The sequence below is a fragment of the Zootoca vivipara genome, chromosome 14 (genome assembly GCF_965207765.1).
Source record: "Zootoca vivipara chromosome 14, rZooViv2.hap1.1, whole genome shotgun sequence".
NCBI lineage: Eukaryota > Metazoa > Chordata > Lepidosauria > Squamata > Lacertidae > Zootoca > Zootoca vivipara.
The window spans coordinates 29919095-29943042 of record NC_142597.1 but is presented as its reverse complement, the minus strand read 5'-3'; the positions used below and the strand labels follow the sequence as shown (position 1 = coordinate 29943042).

The 23948-nt window shown below is 46.6% G+C and overlaps 2 protein-coding genes across 3 annotated transcripts in view; both read right to left on the bottom strand.

Moving 5' to 3' along the window:
* The window catches only part of HIP1 (huntingtin interacting protein 1), a 70136-nt gene extending 64646 nt beyond the window's left edge, over positions 1-5490 (bottom strand). The window contains exon 1 of the mRNA XM_035139067.3: positions 5336-5490. Coding sequence (XP_034994958.2) covers positions 5336-5374 — 39 coding nt within the window. The 5' untranslated portion in view covers positions 5375-5490. The remainder of the gene's footprint in view (positions 1-5335) is intronic.
* A 12341-nt stretch (positions 5491-17831) lies between these two features.
* On the bottom strand, positions 17832-22162 carry LOC148683550 (C-C motif chemokine 4-like). 2 transcript variants are annotated; one of them, XM_088658271.1, is made up of 4 exons: positions 22003-22162; positions 20928-20984; positions 19856-19970; positions 17832-18911 (listed from the first exon to the last, which is right to left on the bottom strand). In XM_088658271.1, the coding sequence occupies exons 1-4, from the start codon at positions 22061-22063 to the stop codon at positions 18773-18775; spliced, it is 372 nt and encodes a 123-aa protein (XP_088514397.1). In that variant the 5' UTR covers positions 22064-22162; the 3' UTR covers positions 17832-18772. The 2 variants fall into 2 exon arrangements, with proteins under 2 accessions (XP_088514397.1, XP_088514398.1); XM_088658272.1 differs by having other exon boundaries at positions 17848-18911; positions 19875-19970; positions 22003-22133.
* Between the last annotated feature and the right edge of the window lie 1786 nt (positions 22163-23948).

Sequence of the window (23948 nt, the reverse complement as noted above, 5' to 3'; positions counted from 1 at the left end):
GTGAACAGATTTCCTAGCATTTGGGGAGTCTCTTCACTGCTTGTGCTTTGCATCTACCACCATCCCCACATGTCCTTTGCAATCCTGTTCCATCTTCCTGCCACCTTGTTTCTCATCCTCAGTGTTTCATATACAGTCCCCGCCATGCTAGGTAGAAATTCAGTTGTCCCACTGCATGGATCATTCACTGGTTCACCGGCATTGTTTCCTATGGGCAGATGTGGTAGGTGAGGTGGACAAAATCAGGACATAGAAGCCAAGCTGGGCACTTTGCCCTGTCTGTTATTTAACCTTCCAAGGGTTGCTTGCTCTATCTAGAACAGGCATCCCCAAACTTCAGCCCTCCAGATGCTTTGGATTATAATTCCCATCATCCCTGACCACTGGTCCTCTTAGCTAGGGATCATGGGAGTTGTAGGCCAAAACATCTGGAGGGCCGCAGTTTGGGGATGGCTGATCTAGGACATTTACCAATTGGCAGGCACCCTGGTGAAAAAGAAGAACGTTTTGCGGGTGTCAGAATTAATCACGTGCTGCAGGACACGTGCCTTGAATACGTGGGACTTCCAGCTAACTCTCTTTCCCAGTCATCACTGCACTCAGTATTGTAAATGTAATGCTGTCTAGCTATAGGAACCAAGTGTCAGAAAACAGAAAATGAAGAAACAGCAAATGACCAAGAACCTTCTGATACACCTTACAATAACTTTGGTCAGCCTCTTATTTGCAGGTGCAGGGTTTGTACTAATTTCTAGGAAGACAGGCAGTTTCTGCAGTTTTCTGTAGCTGATTTCCTCCACGTGATAGCTGAAGATGGAATCTGAAGTTGTGCAAAGGAAGAAAAGCAAGCCACACAGTTGCATCTCTTTTGGCTGAGCCTCTTTCATTTAACAGAAAGCCTATTAGGACTTGGCATACCACCCAGAATTGGAGTGGGCGGGGGGAGAAGAGACCTGTGTGAAAAAGGAAGGGCAATATGGATTTCATAACTATCATACTCTTTTCAGGAGATAACTCCAAATACTCTCTTACCTAAAGGAAGGAAAAGAATAGCAACTACATAAAGCCCTCTCCCTTCACCTTCGCACCACAGCCAAATAACCTTTCACTTTCCACTGGGAAGCAGCAAGGTCACTTTCAATTTTCTGCCTAGCTGCTGTCTTCTCTCTAGTCTCTGTTAGTTTGTCACCTTTAGCTGGAGGCCATCAGTGGACTGAAGCTGGTCTTCCTTTATCTACCTCCCCACAACCATTATTTATTTGCTCTGTAAGCATTTGCCTGCTGCTGACACAAAACACGAAATAAAAAGATAAGGCAAAGTACAATAAGCAATAGAACACATATATGCACTTCCCTTGTGGAAAATGCCAAATCCCTAGATTGTATAAATGGAAAGTTGGACTTACTGTAAATTTCCCTTCTTTTCATCCTTGTAGGAGGCCAGAAAGCAAAGGGTTTTAAGAAAGGTTTTTAAGGTGTTTTTTTTCCTTTTGCTAGGAAGCCCTAAAAAGTCTTCCCCTTTTCTTTCTTTCTTTTTTTAGACTAGTCAAGATGGCTCAGAAATCCTCAAACATATTGCAACAACAGCATATCATACACCAAAATGCTCAGGAAGACGAGCCATATCACAAACAAAAAATCTCCCAGATTTGTCCCCTGCTCCTGCAAGAAAGTAAGATCCTTGCTGGATCAGACTAGAGGCTCATCTAGTCCAACATGTGTTCTCACCTTAACTTTGGATACTCTGAGGTTAACTACAAAGTGATATGTAGAACTTCACCAAGACAGAGCTGTAGTTTCTATTTCCCTGGGCTGCTGTGTTTTACAACGGGAACATTAATTTAATAAGATACCCATCTCCATCCCTTCCTTGTGTTGGGAGGGCTCTCTCCCTGAGATATCCAACAGTACAACAGTAAGTATTTCAGCACCCAGGCTTCCCTTCCTGAACCTAAGAATAGCCCTTCAGCTGATTCAGGCCAGTGGCCCAGCTAGTCCAGCATCCTGTTTTCACAGTAGTCAACAAGATGCCTGTAGCCTGTAGGAAGCCATTTGTTCTCTCAAACCTTTCACTTCCATTTCACACCTTCATCTACAGAGCAGAGACTGACGCAGCTTAAAAGAGCAGACAACTTGAGATGCTTTGTAGAAGTTTGATCATGTTATCTAGGAATTTTTTTAAAAAACCTATCCAACCCTGCCACCTCACAACCAGAACAATTCTTCCAGGTCCTCGCAAGATTATTTGTTTATACTCCATTTAACATTTATGGTATTATTTCGCAAAGCAAACCCAAATAATCTAACAAAACAAATCAATATCAGAACAGCTTATCGCTCAGAAGAAAATTTGATTCCTGTCAGTATTGCCTCCTTTGGGTGGGGGCAGCCTGTTTGAATTTTAAAGGTGCTAAACTCACATACTGAACTCACATACTGGATAATTTCAAGTTAAATGGGGCACACATTGCAATTTCGATGCTGGTATAATCTATTCAGACAGATAGTGTTGAGTTTGTATCACAGGTGCCTTACGGTTTTGCTGAAAGGACATGTCTCCATATAAACGAATTACCCTTCTATCCCTTTCTCTTCCTGTTGGTTTGGTTATTTACTTATTTATTTATTTACTTACATTCTATTCTTATCTTGTTCAGATTAGGCTGCTCAGGGCAAACATGTAGTAAAACAGATCATTCTTAGTGCAACAGCAGCTGCAAGAAGCAGCTACAAGGAAACTGATTAGCGTCTGATTCCATTTGCCATGTCATGAGAGTCCAATTGACACAGCAAAGAACTGCTCCCAGCTCTCTGTCAAACCAAGAAACAATGCACGGTCCCCCTCCACAACCTAGAGAAGTAGAGAGCAAGTGACATTCTGAACTCCTATTGGTTTGTTATACAGCACAGCCAAATCTCTGGCAGAAAGCTGTCAGTCTAATTCAGGCATCCCCAAACTGCGGCCCTCCAGATGTTTTAGCCTACAACTCCCATGATCCCTAGCTAACAGGACCAGTGGTAGGGGGGATGGGAATTGTAGACCAAAACATCTGGAGGGCTGAAGTTTGGGGATGCCTGGCCTAATTATACTGTATAAGCCAGGGGTCAGCAAACTTTTTCATCAGGGGGCCGGTCCACTGTCCCCCAGACCTTGTGGGGGGCCGGACTATATTTTGAAAATATATATAAATGAATTCCTATGCCCCACAAATAACCCAGAGATGCATTTTAAATAAAAGCACACATTCTACTCATGTAAAAACACCAGGCAGGCCCCACAAATAACCCAGAGATGCATTTTAAATAAAAGAACACATTCTACTCATGTAAAAACATGCTGATTCCCGGACTGTCCGCAGGCCGGATTTAGAAGGCGATTGGGCCGCATCCGGCCCCCGGGCCTTAGTTTGGGGATCCCTGGTTTAAGCATTGGATTTTAAATGCCCATACTGGTCTATAGTGCATTTCAGGGCTCCATATAAAGTACTGGTTTCACAATTCAGGTCCCAATGGTTTGGGACCAAATTACCTGAAGGATCATCCTCTTCCTTATGGACACACCTATAGTTTTAACTTAGTTTTAAATGCAAAATGTTGGATATTCCAGCCAACTCCTAACCACCATTAGCCCAGGCAGCATAGCCAGAGGAAAGGGATGATGGGTGCTACACATGGTGTGGTCCATCATGGGATCTCTGTGGTTGTTTGCAGAGGAGTGAAAACTTCTTTATGGAATTTGCTCCCACAAGACACAGTGATGGCCACCTACTTGGATGACTTTAAAAAAGAGGATTAGATATGTTCATGGAGAGGAAGCCTATCAACAGCTACTGGCAACAATGGCTATTTTCTATCTCTGCTAAAGAAAACTACCGACATGCTTCTGAATGCTAGTTTCTGTGATTCAGAAGTGAGGAAAGTCTTGTTACACTCAGTTCCTGCTTGCGGGCTTCACATTGGAACACCTAGTTCGCCTCTGTGAGAACAGGATGCTGGACTAGATGGATCCCCTTTGGTTTGATCCAGTTGCAGGGCTCTTAGACAGGGGGCTGAGCCCCACGCCCCAAAAGGATGATCACATATGCAAAACAATTAGTGTTGAAGTCAAGGCTGATGGATGATCTGGGTTTTGTTATGTTTTTACTTTGGTCAATTACAAGGGGGTTCAAGTGATATTGTAAACACTGAACGTGACAACTTTTTTCTGTGGTTAGGCCATCTTCCTTTTTCTTTGCATTCCAACAGCACTCAAAAACTTCCTTATACGTATATATATATATATATACAGTAAAAACAAGCTTTTGAATCTGTTCCTGCTTAAGGTATTGTTAGAGCTTACTTGCTCCTCTTCCCTTTTTCTTCTGCTAGCAGTTTTAGTTTGGATTTTTTGTACGCGTGTTCTTAATGGGTGGATTAGGGTTACTGTTCCATCTTTTTCCTACTACAGTATGACTATTTAAAAGATGTACATGCCTGATTATTTATTTATATGCATTCCAACAGCACTTGTGGGGAGGGGGAAGTAAGTGTGTATGAAGTCGTGTACAGTATATGAGTTGTTTTTATTTTATTTTATCCTGGTTCTAATGCGTGTGTTTGTTTGTTTATATGTTCATTACATAGATTCTGGAGGATGCCGAATTTGCACCTCTTTGCCCTGGCTTCTGACACTTAAGGTGTATATTTTAAGGACCTACCCATCCACTGTAATTTTAACTTCTTTTAAACAGTTTTTAGGAATGCATTTCAATTGCTGTAACCCGCACTGTGGACTTAGGGTGCGGAGGGGTGCAGGTAATAACAACAATAAAAAACTGAAGGTCACTTTGTGTTACTTTGGTAAACGAAAAGCAGCTAATACACGTAATTATTAATTAATTAATTAATTGATAACTATAATAACAACTACTGCTTCTGGCTGGCTGTCGAGGCAGAGCCTGGGCACTGTGGCTAGTAGCCTTTGGCGAGGCCTTTCTTCAATGAACTTGCCCGAACTTCTTTTTAAAGCTGGCCAGTCACTGCCTCCCGTGGGAGAGAGTTCCACAGTTTAACTGTGGAAATGATTTTTCTCTGGCCCGAATCCTCCCCACATTTCAGCATCACTGGATGCCCACCAGTTTCAACGTTAAAATTTTTAAGCTTCGAGTCACCTCGGTAAGCACAAAAAAGAGGGGGGGGAGCGGAAAATACACACACCAGCAACATAAAGGGCTGAGCCTGAGAAGGGCTGGGTATTCGCCAGGGGAGATCCTGGGGCGCCCCCTCCTTCTCCTCCCCTGGCTCCGCTGCCCCTCTCCGCCCACTGACCCGCCCGCCCTGCCCCACGGGAGGGTACCTGCCCCCTCTCGAAGGCGTCCCGCTCGGCGTCCACCATCCCGCCGATAGCTCCCGGAGGCCTCGGGAAGCGGACGGGCGACGCGCCTGAAGGAGCCCCCCGAGCGCCCCGCGGCGGCCTGGACAGAAGCGAAGGAGGCCCCGGCCACCCTTCTGAAAGGGACGCCACCCGTTGGTCCGCGGCGGCTGCCACTCACCGCCCGAGGCGCCGCGATTGGGCCTCGAGACAAAAAGGGAGGGTCTTTCTTTCCCGCCCGTTTCCTTCTCTCGCCGACGGAAAGGGAGCATCCCTCGGGCGTCTCCGCGGCAGCCCCGCCTAAAGGAGGGAGAAATCAAGAAAACGCTTCTGCGATTGGATGCTTCTCTAGGCTCCACCCGTTTCCTCCACCTGCGCCGGCCACCGCCCTTCTACAAAGTTTGCTGCCTTCCGAACGGTCAGGACTGCGACTCCCATCGGCCACTGCTGCAGTTCCCGCCCACCGCACTCGCTAGGGCTGATGGGAGTTGTAGTCCAAAACATCTGGACGGCGCCTGGTTGCCTCCATGCAGGGGTGGGGAGCGTGCGGACCTCCAGAGGTTGTTGCTGGGCTCCAACTCCCCTCAACCCCAGGCATCATGGTCCAGTGGTTAGGGATAGTGATGAAGGGAGCTGTGGAGTCCAGAAACACATTTGTGGGGCTACGACAGGTGGCCTGTCTCAGCTGTGTTAATTATTATAATCCCATAATCGTTATTAATCCCATAATCATTATTAATAATACTGTGTTAATTCGCAATCCTCTTTTTAAGATGTGGCTGGCTTCCAAAATGACTCAGTGCAGGGAAATTCAATTAAATATTAATGCTATAATATGGAAATATGTTGCATTTCTTTTATGAAATTTAACTGCAAAAAAGGGTTTACCAAAAAAAATAGAATTATTAGTAAAATCAATTAAAACAGTCAGAAAATTAAAACCACAATAAACTAAAAACACATCCTCAGCTGCACCAGATTTAGGGCAGTGTGAGCAACCCCCCCCCCCCCAGCACAGAGGTGTGGGGGCACAAAGTAATAATACTGTAATAGGAATAAAACTATATTTATACTTACTGAGAAGAGCTGGCTGCTTTACAAAAAAGAAAAAGAAACAGAAATAAGTATAGTACTGGCTGGCAGCTCCTAAGGCTTTTTGCAGTCAAGCAGTGTACAGATTTTAGGAAATAATAAAGAAATAAAACAAATTTGTCATTTATTTATTTAGAATACTGTATTTGCATCCCACTCTTCAGCCAGAAGGCTCCCAGAATAGGTTACATGCAATCAATTAAAACAAGGCTGGCTCTTCTCTCTGGCTTACAATCTTAAAAAGCACAACGACAAGGAAGGAAGCAGGGGGAGGAATGAAACTCAGGCACCAATTCTTAAAACAGCTGTTCTTATACTGAGCAGCTGGCAGGGCAGGGACAGGAGATGCCTGATGGAGCTGGGCTTTTGGCAAAGGTGATGGAACCAAGCCTCCTGGTTGCCATCTCTCCCTCTGATGGCATAGCTGCCCCCAGCTAGCAGTTGAGGTCCGATGGAGCTGGCTTTTTCCAGCACAGCTGACATCTTTCTGTTATTGCTGCAACACCGTTCCTGGTGTGCAGGCCTGCCAGAGCTTAACCCTCAACATACCCGGTGGAGATGCAGCATCTGGCATGAGGTGAAGCTGGAAGTGATGCTACCTTCTGCTCCCTCCCCCTCCCTAACTGCAGCAAGCTCTGCCTCCAGTTAGCACAGAAGCATCTGAGAGAACCCCCCAAGGGTGGTGCCCTCCCCCCTTCCCCACTGCCACTTTGCTGCCTCGTCACCTTGTCCTTCTCTAATTCACTTGCTGGAAAGCTGCCCCCTCCCATTCGGGGTCTCTTCCAGATGGGGCTAATGGACTTGATGCAGCCGCAGCCGGCTCTCCACAAAGCAAAAGATGAATAATGGAACTGTTGCAAGCCCCCAGAGGAATGGGGGAGGCGGGCACATTCAGAATGGCAGGCCAGATCGCTTGGTGGCTACCTGGGCAGCCCTGACCCCATAAGTCCTTGCATAGGACAACTTTACCTGTTCTAGATGGGACACCTTTGTAGGGATACCCTATCCTTTGAATTATGGTGCTGGAGGAGACTCCTGAGAGTCCCATGGGCTGCAAGAAGATCAAACCTATCCATTCTGAAGGAAATCAGCCCTGAGTGCTCACTGGAAGGACAGATCATGAAGCTGAGGCTCCAATACTTTGGCCACCTCATGAGAAGAGAAGACTCCCTGGAAAAGACCCTGATGTTGGGAAAGATGGAGGGCACAAGGAGAAGGGGACGACAGAGGACGAGATGGTTGGACAGTGTTCTTGAAGCTACCAACATGAGTTTGACCAAACTGTGGGAGGCAGTGGAAGACAGGAGTGCCTGGCGTGCTCTGGTCCATGGGGTCACGAAGAGTCGGACACGACTAAACGACTAAACAACAACAACAATCCTCACAATCCTTCCAACCTCATAGAACTGTAGGGCTGGGAGGGACATGAGTCATCTTCTAGTTCAACCCCATGCAATGCAATCTCTCCCAAAAACATGATAATAATAATAATAATAATAATAATAATAATAATAATAATAATAATAATTTATTATTTATACCCCGTCCATCTGGCTGGGTTTCCCCAGCCACTCTGGGCGGCTTCCAACAAAAGATTAAAAAAATACATTAAAACATCAGTCATTAAAATCTTCCCCAAACAGGGATGTCTTCTAAACGTCAGATACCGGTAGTTGCTTATTTCTTTGACATCTGATGGGAGGGTGTTCCACAGGGTAGGCACCACTACCGAGAAGGCCCTGTGCCTGGTTCCCTGTAACTTCATTTCTTGCAGTGAGGGAACCGCCAGAAGGCCCTCGGCACTGGACCTCAGTGTCCGGGCAGAACGATGGGGGTGGAGACACTCCTTCAGGTATACTGGACCGAGGCTGTTTAGGGATTTAAAGGTCAGCACTAACACTTTGATTGTGCTTCAAAATGTACTGGAAGCCAACGTAGGTCTTTCAAAACCGGTATTACGTTGTCTCGGCGGCCGCTCCCAGTCACCAGTCTAGCTGCCGCATTCTGGATTAGTTGTAGTTTCTGGGTCACCTTCAAAGGTCGCCCCACGTAGAGCACATTGCCATAGCTGCCAAGTTATCCCTTTTTTAAAGGGATTTTCCCTTATGCTGAATAGGCTTCCTCGCGAGAAAAGGGAAAACTTGGCAGCTATGCACATTGCAGTAGTCCAAGTGGGAGATAACCAGAGCATGAACCACTGTTGTGAGACAGTTCGCAGGCAGCTAGGGTCTCAGCCTGCATACCAGATGGAGCTGATAGACAGCTGCCCTGGACACAGAATTGACCTGTGCCTCCATGGACAGCTGTGAGTCCAAAATGACTCCCAGGCTGTGTACCTGGTCCTTCAGAGGCACAGTTGCCCCATTCAGGACCAGGGAGTCCCCCACACCCGCCTGTCCCCCAAGAACAGTACTTCTGTCTTGTCAGGATTCAACCTCAATCCATTAGCTGCCATCCATCCTCCTTACTTGTGCAGAGGTTTGAAACACAGCTCAATCAGAAAACTTTTTATAAAGGACAAATTATATGTCGCTGAAGCTCACAAAAAGCAATGATGATTCCCATCCTTCTTCTGGCCCCTTAATTCCTTGAATTAAGGAATTCCAGTGCCCCTACCGTAGAAAAAACATTATTCAGAATTGCAGTTTGCAGCAGATAATAACACAATAAAATGCAAAAAAGTTAACAATTAACTGCACATTTATTCAAAATCCAAATAAAACTATGTCGTTTAATTAAGTAAACAAACTGATGAACTTGAACCCTTTGCAGGAAAAGGGTTTTCCAATTCTCTGAAATCACAGAACATTTATTAATTATGGGAGGTGGAGGAGGAGAGAGTGAAATGAAGGGAGTTCTGTGGGCACAACCTTATTTCTGCTGCCATCTGGTGTCCAGGTTGTGAACGAGGACCCTGTGTTCCAAACACAGGAAGACACTGAGATTGCCAGTTGGGGATGGAAGCCCAACTCTCTGTCTCACCTAGCTACCTACCCAAACCCAAGGGTGGGCTTGGAAGCAGCCACTCATTACCTACCCGAGCAGGATGCAAATTTTAAAGACCTCATTTTTAAAATTTCATATGGACAGTGAGTGACATCTCCCCGCCCTTGCCTTGTCAAGTCCAGACCTGGTGCCAGGCTCAATGGACCCTTGGCAAAATGCCATGGGTAGGTCTCTCTGGCATCAACCCACTTGAGCGCCCTTACCCATCAGGCTGCCCCTTCCCACCTCCCCCTGCAGTGATGGCTACCAGCTACGGTGGCTTCAAAATAGGATTAGACAAATCCATGGGGGAGAGGGCTATTGATGGCTACTAGCCACTAGTCAGTTGGAAGCAGCAATGCTTCTGAAAACCAGCTGTTGGAAACTACAGGAGGGAAGAGCGCTCTTGTGCCTGAGACCTGCTTATGGGCTTCCCAATGGGGGCACCTGGTTGTCCCCTGTGAGAACAGGATGATCCAGCAGCTGGGCAGAACTCCCTGCCACTGGAGGCAGCAATGGCTATGCACTTGGATGGCTTTGAAAGAAACTTCGAGTTTATGAAGTGGATGGGAAATGGAAACATCTCTCTCCATTGCACTCGTGCGATAACGATGAAGGCGAGGCCAAACAGCAATCTTTAGTGTGTATATAGTTTATCTTTTTCATAAGAAATATACCATGTTCTGATTTTTGCTTTTCTACTTCCTTTTGATCTTTGTTGCCATGTTGGAAACTGCCCCCCATGACCCCAATTCTCACATGCAGCCCTGAGGAATGAGAGGCTGGAGGGGATTTGGGGTGGGTGAGATTGCAGAAGGAAGGGCAGACGGGGCTCAGATAAACCTTTTGTTCCTAGAAAGATGCTCCAGCTGCCCTATAGATTTAAATCAGCACCATCCCACTTTAAATGGTCATCATTTCCTCCAAAGCATCCTGGGAACTATAGTTTGTTAAGAGTGCTGAGAGTTGTCAGGAGATTCCCCCATTTCCCTTCCATAACTACGGTTCCCAGAGTTCCCTGGGAAAGGGGATCGATTGTGAAACCACTCTGAGAATTGTAGCTCTGGAAGAGGAGTAGGGGTTCTCCTAACATCTCTCAACATACTAAACAAATTAATGAGTCTTTGGGAGAAGGCATGGCTGTTTACAGTACAGTGGTACCTCGGTTTATGAACACAATTGGTTCCGGAAGTCTGTTCATAAACTGAAGCGTTCATAAACTGAAGCGAACTTTCCCATTGAAAGTAATGGAAAGTGAATTAATCCGTACCAGATGGGTCCGCGGCGTTCATAAACCGAAAATTCATAAACCGAGGTTCCACTGTACTGTACTATGATACTGATTTAATAGTGTGGATGGGGCCTTATATAACAAAGCTGTGGGTGTGTTTCTTCCACCAGAGGGAGCAGCAGCCTCGTGAATGAACTGCCTGAGGTGGCTCTTCTTCTGTCAGACCCTGGAGTGTGTGGTTGGGGTCAGGAAGAGGGTGATGGTTAGACCAGGGGTCAGCAACCTTTTTCAGCCATGGGCTGGTCCACTGTCCCTCAGACCATGTGGTAGGCCGGACTATATTCTGAAAAAAATAATGAACGAATTCCAATGCTCCACAAATAACCCAGAGATGCATTTTTAAATAAAAGCACACATTCTACTCATGTAAAAACACGCTGATTCCCAGACTGTCCGTGGGCTGGATTAAGAAGGCGATTGGGCCCCATCCGGCCCCTGGGCCTTAGGTTGCCACCCCTGGGTTAGACCCACACAGCACCTTCTTTCAAATACTGGGCACCCTGCAAAGCCACCAGCTATCTTTATTTGCCCAGAAGCCAATCTTTGTCAACAGCCTGTGTTCTTAAGTACTTAAGAAACTCTCTTGTGAATTTTTTTGCGCTTCATATACAGTATTTTCAGAATATAAACTGGAATTTACATCCATACAGCTCCCAATAAAGAAAGGAGAACATATTAATTATGACTAGCCATTATGAGAGCCAGTGTGGTGGTGTGGTTAGGAGCAGTGGACTTGTTATCTGGGGAACCGGGTTCGCTTCCCTGCTCCTCCACATGCAGCTGCTGGGTGACCTTGGGCTAGTCACACTTATTTGAAGTCTCTCAGCCCCACTCACCTCACAGAGTGTTTGATGTCACTCATTTGATAAAAACACTGAAAGACGGGAGCAGGCTTGTTTCTCACAAAGTGATTGGATAGCACCTAGGCATTTTGAAGAGGGGTAGCCAACAGAATGCCCTCTGGATGCTGTTGTACTACAACTCCCGTCATCCCCTCTGAATGTTGACCATGCTTGCTGGGGTTGATGGGAATTGTAGTCCAACATTGGAGACTGTTGTGTCTTTATGATCTATGGTTTATTTACACATATTTACACACCTGACAGACCGTTCAACTGTCCCTATTTTCCAGGGACAGTCCCATATTTATAGAAGCCATCCCGGTTTCTGATTTGAACCCAGAATGTCCCATTTTTCCTTAGGGTGTCCCTATTTTAATCAGAGAAATCTAGGAGGGTGTGGAGTTCTGCAACCCCCCCCCCCTGTGAGGGCCAAGGAGATATGTAACTATACAACCTTTAGAAGACATCTGAAGGGAGCCCTGTATAGGGAAGTGTTTTTAATGTTAATGTTTTGTTATGTTTTTATACATCTTGGAAGCAGCCCAGAGTGGGCAACCCAGTAAGATGGGTGGGATATAAATAATAAAATTACAGTATTATTATTATGGAATAGGACATCCCTATTTTCATCAGAGAAATGTTGGAGAGTATGACCTGAGCCTAAGATGGAGGGGCTCACAGCATCATCACCCAAAATGGTTTTGCTTCTCCCATAGTCATAGCCTTGGATTGCAGCAGAAATCAAGCATGGCTCTGTTTCTCTAGCTTCTGCCTGCTGCCTGCTCTTATCTCTCACATGCTCTGGCTTTTGCCTGTCTCACTACCAGCCAGGTGAGGCAGAAAGGGCAGCCATGTGCCTAGAGAGCACCATCACTTATTTTGGTAGCCCTAAAGGCAGCCCTGTTCTGAAGGCAGCCCTGTTTAGGGAAGTTTTCAATGACTGATGTTTTAATGTATTTTTAATCTTTTGTTGGAAGCTGCCCAGAGTGGCTGGGTAGAAATAAATAATAATAATAATAATAATAATAATAATAATAATAATAATAATTATTATTATGGTATACTAATGGCAGTGCTCAGTTGGCGACTATGGCCATTCTCTCACAAAGAAACTTGCCAGACTAGTTCAACAAGGGGATCCTCCATTAGATGTTAACCCCTGCTGGATCCAGGATCCCAGGAATTAGAAGGGACTCAGGCATGATACAGACTAACTCCCCCCCAACTCACAACAGTACTTATTTCTAGTTAAACTATCCCACAGGAGGCGGTGACAGCCACCAACCCTGTTGACTTCAAAGGGCAATTGGACAGATTCATGGAGGAGAAGGCTATTGATGGCTACCTGCCATGAGGGCTCTGCTCTGGCTCAACGGTTGGAGGCAGCCATGCTTCTGAATAGCCCACCATATTCTGGAAACCACAGGAGGGGAGAGGGCTCTTGTGCTGGAATCCTGTCTGTGGGCTTCCCACAATGGGCATCGGGGTCAGCCACTGTGAGGTCATGATGCTGATATAGATCAGCGATTGGCCTGATCCAGTTACACAGCTCTTCTTATGTTTGTATTTATGATACAATATGATAATCTTTATCATAGCTGTCAAGTTTTCCCTTTTCTCTTAATTTCCCTTAAAAAAGGGAGAACTTGACAGCTATGATCTTTATTGTCATTGTCCCATGAAGAACAACAAAACTGAGCATCTACATCAAACTTACAACAACCATCAACCTACCATCCAAAAAAATACATATTGACTCGCTACCCATCCCGCCTATACATAAATAACCCCCTAAAAACTCTACTACCCCTCCTGATTTACCCCCTAAAACTCTGATGCCCCATAACTGAATACAGACCCTCCCGCACAGACTGCCTTTCGCTGCATTCAAAACCGAAATCGCTCTTGGATAGAAACTATTTCTCGGGCGGCTAGTCCTGGTCTTTATGACCCTATACCTCCTTCCAGGAGGCAGAAGCTGAAGAGATCATTTCCGGGGTGCACACTATCCTGCACAATATCTGTAGCTTTCTTATAGCACCTGGAGGCATAGATTTGATCCAAAGTGGGGAGAGTGCACCCAATTATCCCTTATGGAAGCAGCTCTGGCCGATCCACTTTGACACAGAGGAAAGAGCTGGCTTGCCCTTGTCTCCACCTCTGGGTTGCCACAACACTTCCTCAGTCAGTCCCATGCTGCCCTCCTCAACTTTCCCCCATTACCCCTAGAGCCACCTCAGCTTTGCAAGGGGTGAGGGCAAAATGAATCATTTGGAGAAGGAACGGGTGATTTGCGTCTCTTGAAAGAGATGCTACTTCCTTCCTAGGAAATGGCGTGTGCGTTCTCTCTCCTTTTTTTTAAAGAGAACATTTGCGGTCTGACACAGCATTGCAGGGACAGCATCCAGGCTTCAGGGACAGGTTAAGGGAAGGGGACATTTTTTTCAGTAGGTCGGTTTCAGTGAGTAGTAAGCCAGGGGGAGGTTTTTGCTTAGCACAGTGGTTCCCAAAGTCGGTGGTACCTTCTCCTGGGGAGGGCAGCACTAAGAGGCAAGGGGTGGCAGAGGCTGGTTGTGGAAATGAATATCAGACTTTGTAAGGCTGGTATCAGTGGATCAAGTTCATCCAATTTAAATAAATGCGCAATTAATTGTTATCTACTTGAATTTTATGGTATTACTATCTTCCTTATTGGGTCGTGCAAACCTCGGTTCTGAATAATGATTTTTATAGAGAAAAAACACCATGGTGTATCTGAAGCAGCACAACTGGATGCCTTCATCTGCCTCAGCTGCAGCAAAACATGTCTCTCAAGTGGGTTTTTTTTTTATTAATAGAAAAACCGGTGTTGGTACTCACCATGAAGTTGTTACAGTAAGTGCTACACTGTTAACATTTGGCGGGGGGGGGGGGAATGTGCAGGCAGGTACTGTGTACCATTGAGTACCCCCCGGGGGGGAAAACCAGTGTGTCTCTCCCATATTAGGTTCTACATCCACAGCAGGTGTTGCAACCTTCCAACAGATTGACCTCATGCCCAAAGGCACACTCCTCCATTCTCTCCTAAGACAGACAGATGCCAACCACCAGAGAGTAGGGTGGATGGGGTGGGTGGGGCACCAGGGAGCACTTCATGGAATCAAGGGGGCAGTGGCCCAAATAAGTTTGGGAACCACTGGGAATTCAGTTCATATTTTCGGCATGTTCCAGTTCGCCAGGGTCAGGGGTCCAGCTTGGTGTCTTCAAGTCTTTGGTTCAGGTCCTACTGGGTGCAGTTCTCCATCTCACCCTGTGTAGCTGGCCAGGACCAGAGCATCATATATGAGTTTTGAAGAAGAGTTTCCCCTAACAGATGATTAATACAGTGAGGAGGATGTGTCTCACTTTGGAGCCAGAATCTCTGATTCTGAATGTTCAGAGGGAAAGGCCCAACTGGAAATTGTGGAATAATAAGTCATTATTGGGGTTTCATGCCCTGCCACTTGTAGGGGGGACTCACGGAATCATAGAGTTGGAAGAGAACCCAAGGGATTATGGATTTTGTGGTTTTATATTTTGTGGTTTTATACATAATCATCATCATCATCATCTAGTCCAACCCCCTACAATGCAGGAATCTCAATACAGTGGTACCTCGGGATATGAACTTAATTCATTTTGGAGGTCCGTTCTTAGCCCGAAACCGTTCTTAACCTGAGGCGCACTTTCGCTAATAGGGCCTCCTACTGCTGCTGCCATGCTGCCGCCGCCCAATTTCTGTTCTCATCCTGGGGCAAAGTTTGTTACCCGAGGTACTACTTCTGGGTTAGCAGAGTTTGTAACCCAAAGCGTTTGTAACCCAAGGTACCACTGTATACAGTCCAAAACACGTCCGATTTGAAACTCTGCTTAGCTCTGCAAAATGTGCTGGCAGTTTTGTTGCTGCTTCAAAGCTGATAAGACAACCTGTTCAGGAAGGATAAGGTTATGAAGAAGAAGAAGAAGAAGAAGAAGAAGAAGAAGAAGAAGAAGAAGAAGAAGAAGAAGAAGAAGAAGAAGAAGAAGAAGAAGAAGAGTAGTTTGGATTTGATATCCTGCTTGATCACTACCTGAAGGAGTCTCAAAGCGGCTTACATTCTCCTTTCCCTTCCTCCCCCACAACAAACACTCTGTGAGGTGAGTGGGGCTGAGAGACTTCAAAGAAGTGTGACTAGCCCAAGGTCACCCAGCAGCTGCATGTGGAGGAGCGGAGACCCGGTTCACCAGATTACAAGTCTACCACTCTTAACCACTACACCACACCAGCCCTGGTCTCCACCTCTGCCTTTGCCCAGGATAAATGGGCCAGGAGCCTACACTCTTGTGTGGCTATGAATGAGAGGTACTCTGCACATGCTCAACATCACTTCCTTTATTCATATTGCTTCACTTTTTGCAGGTCTGATTTCCTGGCATTCAAAGCAGCTTGAGCCCTGGACTCTCTTCTCTTCCTGTGGAGAAGAGGGAGGGGCATTGCGATGGATGAGATCCATTACCCATATAGAACTGAGGCTAGCACAGAACCTTCCATTTGTCTTTGTGATGAATCTGCAAAAGAAGAGATGATATCTGCTTAGGACCAAATCTATCATATGCCTAGGGAAAGGTCATCTTCTGCCGAGGTTGGCCTAGTTTGGGGCTGGAGTGGTGCTGAAGGCTGATATTGACAGTCACCCTCTAGGACCCAGGGGATCAGGGTTCAAATCAGCACAGGTGGTTCTCCCGCACAGGGCGCCAAGCTGAAGGGTGCAAAATTGAGAAGATCCATACTTGAGAAGATCCTTTTGGGGGCGCCAAATTTGGGAGCTTCCCCTGGTCTCTTCTTTAAGAGGTGATGTTTCCAGAATGACTTCTGAAAAGTTTCCACTCCACCCAAATCAAGGGAGATAGTGAGGGGTTGATGCCCAAGATACGGAGGCAGGATGTGGACGTATCAAGAGGGCCATCACCTGTGGCAAATTTTGATTGATAAGGGGGTTGATAAGAGCCCTTTCGTGTGACAACGTCCATTGCTGGGTAAACAGCCTGGGAGCTTCCATGGTCTCAGGGGAGGGCCGAGGCCTTGTGAGCACAAATGTAAAGCAGCTGGAACAAGGTCCAGGGAAGGATCAGGCCATTTTAGGGTGAAGGATGGGTAGCAACTGGGCTTTGGGTGCAATGGAGGGTACCATGACTTAAGGACTCCTTTTCCTGGATGGATTCTGATAGCACCCAAGAGCCCTCTGTGTCCCATGTGGACCTACCCACCCCCAGTGCTGGAAGAGGGACTCCATGCAAGCTCTTGTCTTCTGGATCTACGCAAGGCCCCTCCCTTCTTTTGCTGACTGGAGAGACAGGCGGGGAGTGGGACCCCAATGAACTGAGCAGCAGAGTAAATCCACACCCCAGAATGTTTTCCTTATCAACAGGCATCTATGTTCATTTCAGTTAAGCACAGGTCCCAATCCTGCTCCTCGGGGTAGCCCACTTTCTCCATCCTCCACTGGGAGGACTCTTCATTCATTCCCACTCTCTGCTTCCTGATTCTTCACCTGTTCTTCTTATCCCATGACTCTCTGGGCTTACTCGGAAGCCTTTGTGGTGGGGCTATGAAAGGCTTTATGAATGTCTTAATAGACACTGTGTACTAGACCCCCCTGCCCACACCCTCCTTGATACTGTCAAGGAGCTCTAAAGGACCGTTTAGAGTGGGCTTGTCGGAGAGAGAGGCTGAGAGAGATGCAGAGGCGTGGCTGGTTCTTGGTGGGAATCCAAAGAGATGGTGGAGCAGAGTTGGATTTAGGGGAGTGCAACCAGTTTGGTCACACTGGGTGTGCTGCAACTATGATGTAGAATGGAAGGTGAGAGACAGGATGGTATGGCGAATTTTGGTGTTGCACAGGGCGCTGCTTAAATTTGAGACCCCAAGATTCACCACTGGGTGTGAGGAGACGGCGGATGGAGTCCTGGACCCATTGTTCATTGGGGTCTTGATGATGACTCTACAAAAAGGGGAACTGGAGCGGATCTTCTTCCATTGGGGAAGGCTTCATGGAAAGGAGGCTGAACCCTCTTTGGTGGATATTGCCAGCTTAGCCAAGGGAGGCAGCAGGGGCAGCCTTGGGAATTGTGACCACCTTGTTCCCTGTGGGCTGAGGTTGGACAAATGCCTGTAATCTTCCTCCCCTTCCAAAGCTGTTCTCAGACTGCCTGGATCTGCTTCACCCCACCCCCCACCCCCCTGGAGAGAAGAAGGACTCGCAAAAGACAGAGAGGAACCCAAACTTCATCTTTATTTTCAGAAGCCAACAGCAGAACTGCAGACTGGCCCATCTGCATAGATACTCCGATAAGCAACACTTAACAACAACACAAGCAGGAACCAGTGTGCTTAAAGTTGCCTCTCAAGCAGAGAGCAAAGAATTCAGAAATGATGCTAATTAAATGTATGGATTAACATGTGGAAAAGGGCAAAGAATTGAATTTAGATACATCTTTAATAAGAACACACAGAGCCTAAAAATCAGCTGCATAAGATTTCAGGAGGACACTGGAATCTGGGAATTGTTGTTTGGGAGGGTGCTAGGGATTCCACCCACCCACCCCTGGCCTCTGCTGACAGAACTGCATTTCTGAGGGAGAAGTCTGAGACTGGGTTGAAGAGATAAACCCTTAAACTCATGCACCAATGGTATGTCCTGAAAGCTCTTTGGTGATCAATGAATTGCTTATCTTGGCCAATTTTGGAGCCAATGTTTTTGGTCCTGACAAGTCAAGTCAAAATGAAACATTTGCTGTGGGGATTCCCAAGGTGAGATTTAAATCCTGCTTTCGGAATTTCCTCAAAAGCCCTGGCAAAATGAATTTGTCCCGCAGCCACACACTGGAAATCAACATTTTGCAGAGCTGCTTGGAAACAGATGCTTGGTAGCTGGAACAGAACCTGCCAAACAGTGTCGATTAACATAGCTATGAAAGGGGCACATGCCAACTTCAGGAACCACTTTCTGGGAGACCGTTTCCCACAAGGCAGGCTGGTTGCTCCTAGATTGCTGCCTTGATAACCACAGAGTCCCTTGAATGAAGAACTCTCTTCAGCCATGAAGGGGCCAGAATATGAGCAGGGAGAGAGGGAGGGGAGAGAGAGGGGGGGAAGAGGTTCAGCGAAGAGGCGAGGCGGTTGCTGTGGTTCCAAGCGCATTTTCCTAATGGGGGCTATGCGCTGGGGATAGGCACAGTTGTGGGTCTTGAGCTGGTGGAATTCTTAATGCTGTCAATGTATTCCATAAGATCCTTGACCCACGGGGCATTTGGGTCAGCACAGCCTGTTACTCCTTCTCTTTTGAATATAAACCTGTCGGAGAAAGAAACAGACATTCACCATGTGTCACTGAATATGTCCTTTTAATTCTGCACTAGCCTGAGGACCCCACTTCTCTTGGGTCTAGAGAAAAAGGCCGGGTAGCCCACCTCCCATGTCTAAAGGCACCAGGTTCAACCTTGCCATGGACCCAGTGTCCTCAGCAGGGTATAGAGATGGAAAAGAAATTGCTTCTGCCCGCAGTCTTAATGTGATCCCATCAAATCCATGCTTCCCGAATTAATAGGCCCACTGGGGTGCTGGCTCTATGGGGCCAAGCTGTCTTTGCTCCGCTCAATATCTGTTGGCAGGGGGCAGAGGAGGAGGCTGACCATAGAACTGAGCATGGCACGGCTTCAGTGGCTGGCTCCTTCTGAGCGCAAGAGAGGAGGAACTTTCAGCCATTGAAACTGCGCCATGCTGGGCTCTGTGTTCAGCCTTCTCCCGATGATGCAATGTCACACGTCGAGCACATGATGTCCCAAGTGCGCAACAGGCCCCCTCACTCTTCGGAAGTAACTTAGTGCCTCTGATGCCCACCAAAACACAGCTCGCCTTCAAAACCCACCCTTCTCTGCATTTTGGAGTCCAAAACTGCAACCTGTTGGCGGCAGTGGCGGTGGGGATTTGCTTGCAGAAATGCATAGATTAGGAGCAAAATGCACAATAATGTCTACAAATATTTATGCAAAGTTAAAAAAAATTTTTTTGCAAGCCTCTGCTGAAATGCTGAACTGAATTTAAGACTGGAAAATAGTCACAGCCAATCTCTGCTCCCGGGTGACAATTTCTCCATTTTTCTGTGATCCACTCTCATGATTTTCTCAATCTGTCCCCCAAGTGCTTAAGCCTCACTTCACCACCTTGTTTCACCTTCTACCTTTTGAAACATGTTATCCAGCTGGCCTCTTAGTTTTTGCCCTGATGCGGAAACTTACACTACAGAAGGCAGATTACAGTTGCTGCTGGTGTGGAAATAATCCTTCACGATATTCCTTGAGAATTCCGTCTTGGAATAATCTTGACAGCAGGGAGGCGAGGGATCCATCCCAACTGTAAGAAGTGGTATAAGCAAGTTCTGTTGTTAATTTACTCAATTTATTAGCATTTTTTTTTCATTTTTCACATCAAACATCCAAACATACACATCCTTGTCTCTGTGTGGAAGCTCTTGCATTTAAAAGCAAGCATGGAGGAACTCTGAATGTGGTCCCCAGGGCTTTTGATCTAGCCCTCAAGATTCCCCCCAGGGCAGCGAAGACCTTCACCAGGACCACCCTGCCTCAAGTGGCAGAACCTGTCTGGAATGTGAACCTTCATTTCTGGGTAGAGAGAACCGCACATGCAAGTATGTGTGTTTAGAAACCTGGATGTTTTTGAGTTTTGGATGACTAGGATGAAGTCAAGTCCTGATTGCGCCTCCACACAACTTTGCCAAAATATTAAACAAACATACAACGCTTTAAAAATACAAGGGGGAAAACCCCTCACCATGGAATTTTTGCTTCCAGCTGCATGCAGTTTTCCATCCCCATCCAACAAAAAACAGCTTTACGTTATCTGCAACACCTTTCCCCTCTAAATTAAAACCCATGATTCCAACGGATAGATAAAAAATAATAATGATTGTTTCATTTGAGCCAGGGCACATCAGAACATATTTTCAATGGATGTCTCAATCCTGCAAGTGCGAAGTAACAACCTCTGATCATGTGCAGAGTACCTCACACCAGGGAGCGATCACAATCAGCCTCTTACATCCGAGATTAGGGAGAATATCTTCCAGGTTTGGGGGAAAGAGGCAAGATGGTGTGGATTTCAGATTTATTTGGGAGGCGTGGATTTGCAAGTTGCCTGACAATCTGCTTGATAGGGCTGTGCCCTGGTAGTCCTCATGGGAGAACCTCTGCTGCCTTTCGGATGAGGCACAAAAGCACATGACCCTGGCACATGACCCTGGCACCACTTGGCTTGCTTGACTATTGTGGAAACCCCGAAAGGAGAACTTACCAAGACCACCACTGGGAATAGACTTATCATGGATCCCAAACTCCTCATTGTATTCACCTGAAAGGGAGAAAGGAATGGAGAGTATTGGCTTGTCTGCAGAGCCAAAAGGAAGCTCCCTCTGTCCCCATCCACCAGAAGACTGAAGGTTCTCCATGCTGTGCTTTAAATAAATGACTACAGTGGAACCTCGGTTTATGAACACCTCGGTTTACGAATTTTTGGTTTACGAACGCCGCAGACCCATCTGGAATGGATTAATTCACTTTCCATTACTTTCAATGGGAAAGTTCGCTTCAGTTTATGAATGCTTCAGTTTATGAACAGACTTCCGGAACCAATTACACCCATGCTTCGGGTTAAGTACGCTTCAGGTTGAGTACTCCGCGGACCCATCTGGAATGGATTAATCCACTTTCCATTACTTTCAATGGGAAAGTTCGCTTCAGTTTATGAACGTTTCAGACTTCCGGAACCAATTGTGTTCATAAACCGAGGTACCACTGTACGTCCTTTCTAAATATTATACTTATCTATGGTCCCCCATAGAAATGTAAGAAAATAATAATAATAATAATAATAATAATAATAATACTGTAATGGTAAAGGACCCCTGGATGGTTAAGTCCAGTCAAAGGCGACTATGGGGTTGTGGCACTTCTCGCTTTCAGGCTGAGGGAGCCTGCATTTGTCCACAGAGAGCTTTCCAAATCATGTGGTCAGCATGACTAAACCACTTTTGGTGCAATGGGACCCTGTGACGTGTGCCAGAGTGCACAAAAATGATGTTTACCTTCCTGCCACAGTGGTACCTATTTATCTACTTGCACTGGTGTGCTTTCAAACTGCTAGGTTGGCAGGAGCTGGGACAGAGCAACGGGAGCTCACCCTGTCGTGGGGATTCGAACCACCGACTTTCCGATCGGCAAGCCCAAGAGGCTCAGTGGTTTAGACCACAGTGACACCTGCATCCCTAATAATAATAATAATGGTCATAACATCGTTGCTGTGAAAATCAGATGAAAGTGGGTATAAATCTCCTGAATAAAAAAACCACATATGAGAAGGGCAGACTCACGTGGGCTAGCAGCAGCCAGGGCGAGAAGGAGAAAGGGGAGGACAACCAGAGACAGCTTCATGGCAGGTGGAGATGGAGAGAAGTTCTGGGGTCTGTCCTTCCTTGGATGCCTTGATGCTCAGTACCCTGGAGCTCCCCTGGTCTCTTCTTATAGGTGATTCTAGCCACAAAACAATTGCGATTACAAAATCTGGAGAGGACATCACAGGACAGATAGCTTCAGAAAAGTTCCCCCACCCCTGAAAGCGATAGAGATAGCGAAAGGCTGATGCCCAAAATACAGAGGCAGGATGTGAATATATCTGAGGCCCATCATCTGTGGCATCTTTTGATCGGTAAGACGGAAAGAGGACTCAGTGCCCTTTCAGACTCCTTCCTTGGCTGTTGACGCTCCTTCTGGTCTCTTGTCTATAGGAGATGTTTCTAGACAGTTTCCACCCCACCCAAAAGCAAGGGAGATAGTGAATGGTTGACACCCAAGATACCAAGGCAGGATGTGGACGTATCACGAGGCCCATCATCCGTGGCAGCTTTTGATTGATAAGGGGGCTGATAAGAGCCCTTTATTGGGCCAAGCCCATTTCTAGGTAAGCAGCTCACGTGGAGGACTGGACAACGTATGCTGTGTGAGGGTGGATTTCAAATCCGTATGCACCAATATATCTTTCAATGACTTTGTGCATCGTTTGGCAAAAAGGGGGATGTTATCACACCCCGGGATGTCTTTAACCATGTCTTTAAGGAGAAGGCGACGACAGAGGACGAGATGGTTGGACAGTGTTCTCGAAGCTAGGAACATGAGTTTGACCAAGCTGCGGGAGGCAGTGGAAGACAGGAGTGCCTGGCGTCCTGTGGTCCATGGGGTCACGAAGAGTCGGGCATGACTAAACGACTAAACAACAAAGTTTCTATACACATCCCTACAATTTGCTTCAATTGAAGCTAAATAGCAGGTTTCTCCAGAGAAAAGCAGCAGGACAAGAAGATGTGTGGATAAGACCAGAGAGGACCAAATGTCCCCTCCTCCCTTCCCAGTCAGTGTTTGGTTTTGTTGGGCCTTTCCTGCACCTTTTCCCATCTAGCTGCTGGATAGGAGAACAATGTGATGTGAGCTGGAAGCAGGCTGGAAGCTGGAGACAGACAGAGAGGTTTGCTCTGTGCTGGATCTGAAGCTGTGACTGATGGAGAAGCAAGATCTGTTGGGGTGCTGATGCTGTGAGCCCCCACATCTTATACTCGGCTTGTATCCATGTGTAAATAATACCATGTGCCCCAAAGATACCAGTCTCTGCCGACCCTCATTCCAAGGAATCTAAAACTGGGAAAGTGCCTGGGACTTAGAGAATGAATGAGGTGGCTTGGAACAGTTTCAACCTCCCGGAACAATTTCGCAGCAACAGCAAATTTGGCCACCTCACCGCTCTCCTGTAACTCCAGATTGTTTGTGAATAAGTTAAAAAGCACAATACCAACCTCCACGGGTTGAGATTCATGCACAGAACCAAGCCTGGCTTGACACCAACTAAAGATCCCTTTTGGGATTATGCAGGGGGTGGTTTGGCACAGGGTCACCAAAGACATGGGTCTGTCTTGTATCTACAGCCTCCAGAATGCAGAGGGGACATAATGAAACTTCAGGAAATTGCAGGAGGCAGGGCAGTTTGCAACCTTCTGACAAGGAGGGCCTGTTGCCCAAGAGACCGAGGCAGGATATGGGCACATCATGCAGGCGATCTGTGGCATCTTCTCTGTTGATAAGAGACCATTCGTGTCAAGACTGCTGCAGCTCTATGCTTTGAACAAAAGCACCCACTTTTGGAACAAAAGCACCCACTTTTGGAACAGCATGCTAGGCTAGATGGACCATTGGCCTGATCCAGGAGGCTTTTCTTATGCCCTTCTTAGGAGCAGATTATCTAGTCACCAAGGTCCCAGGGAGATTTCTA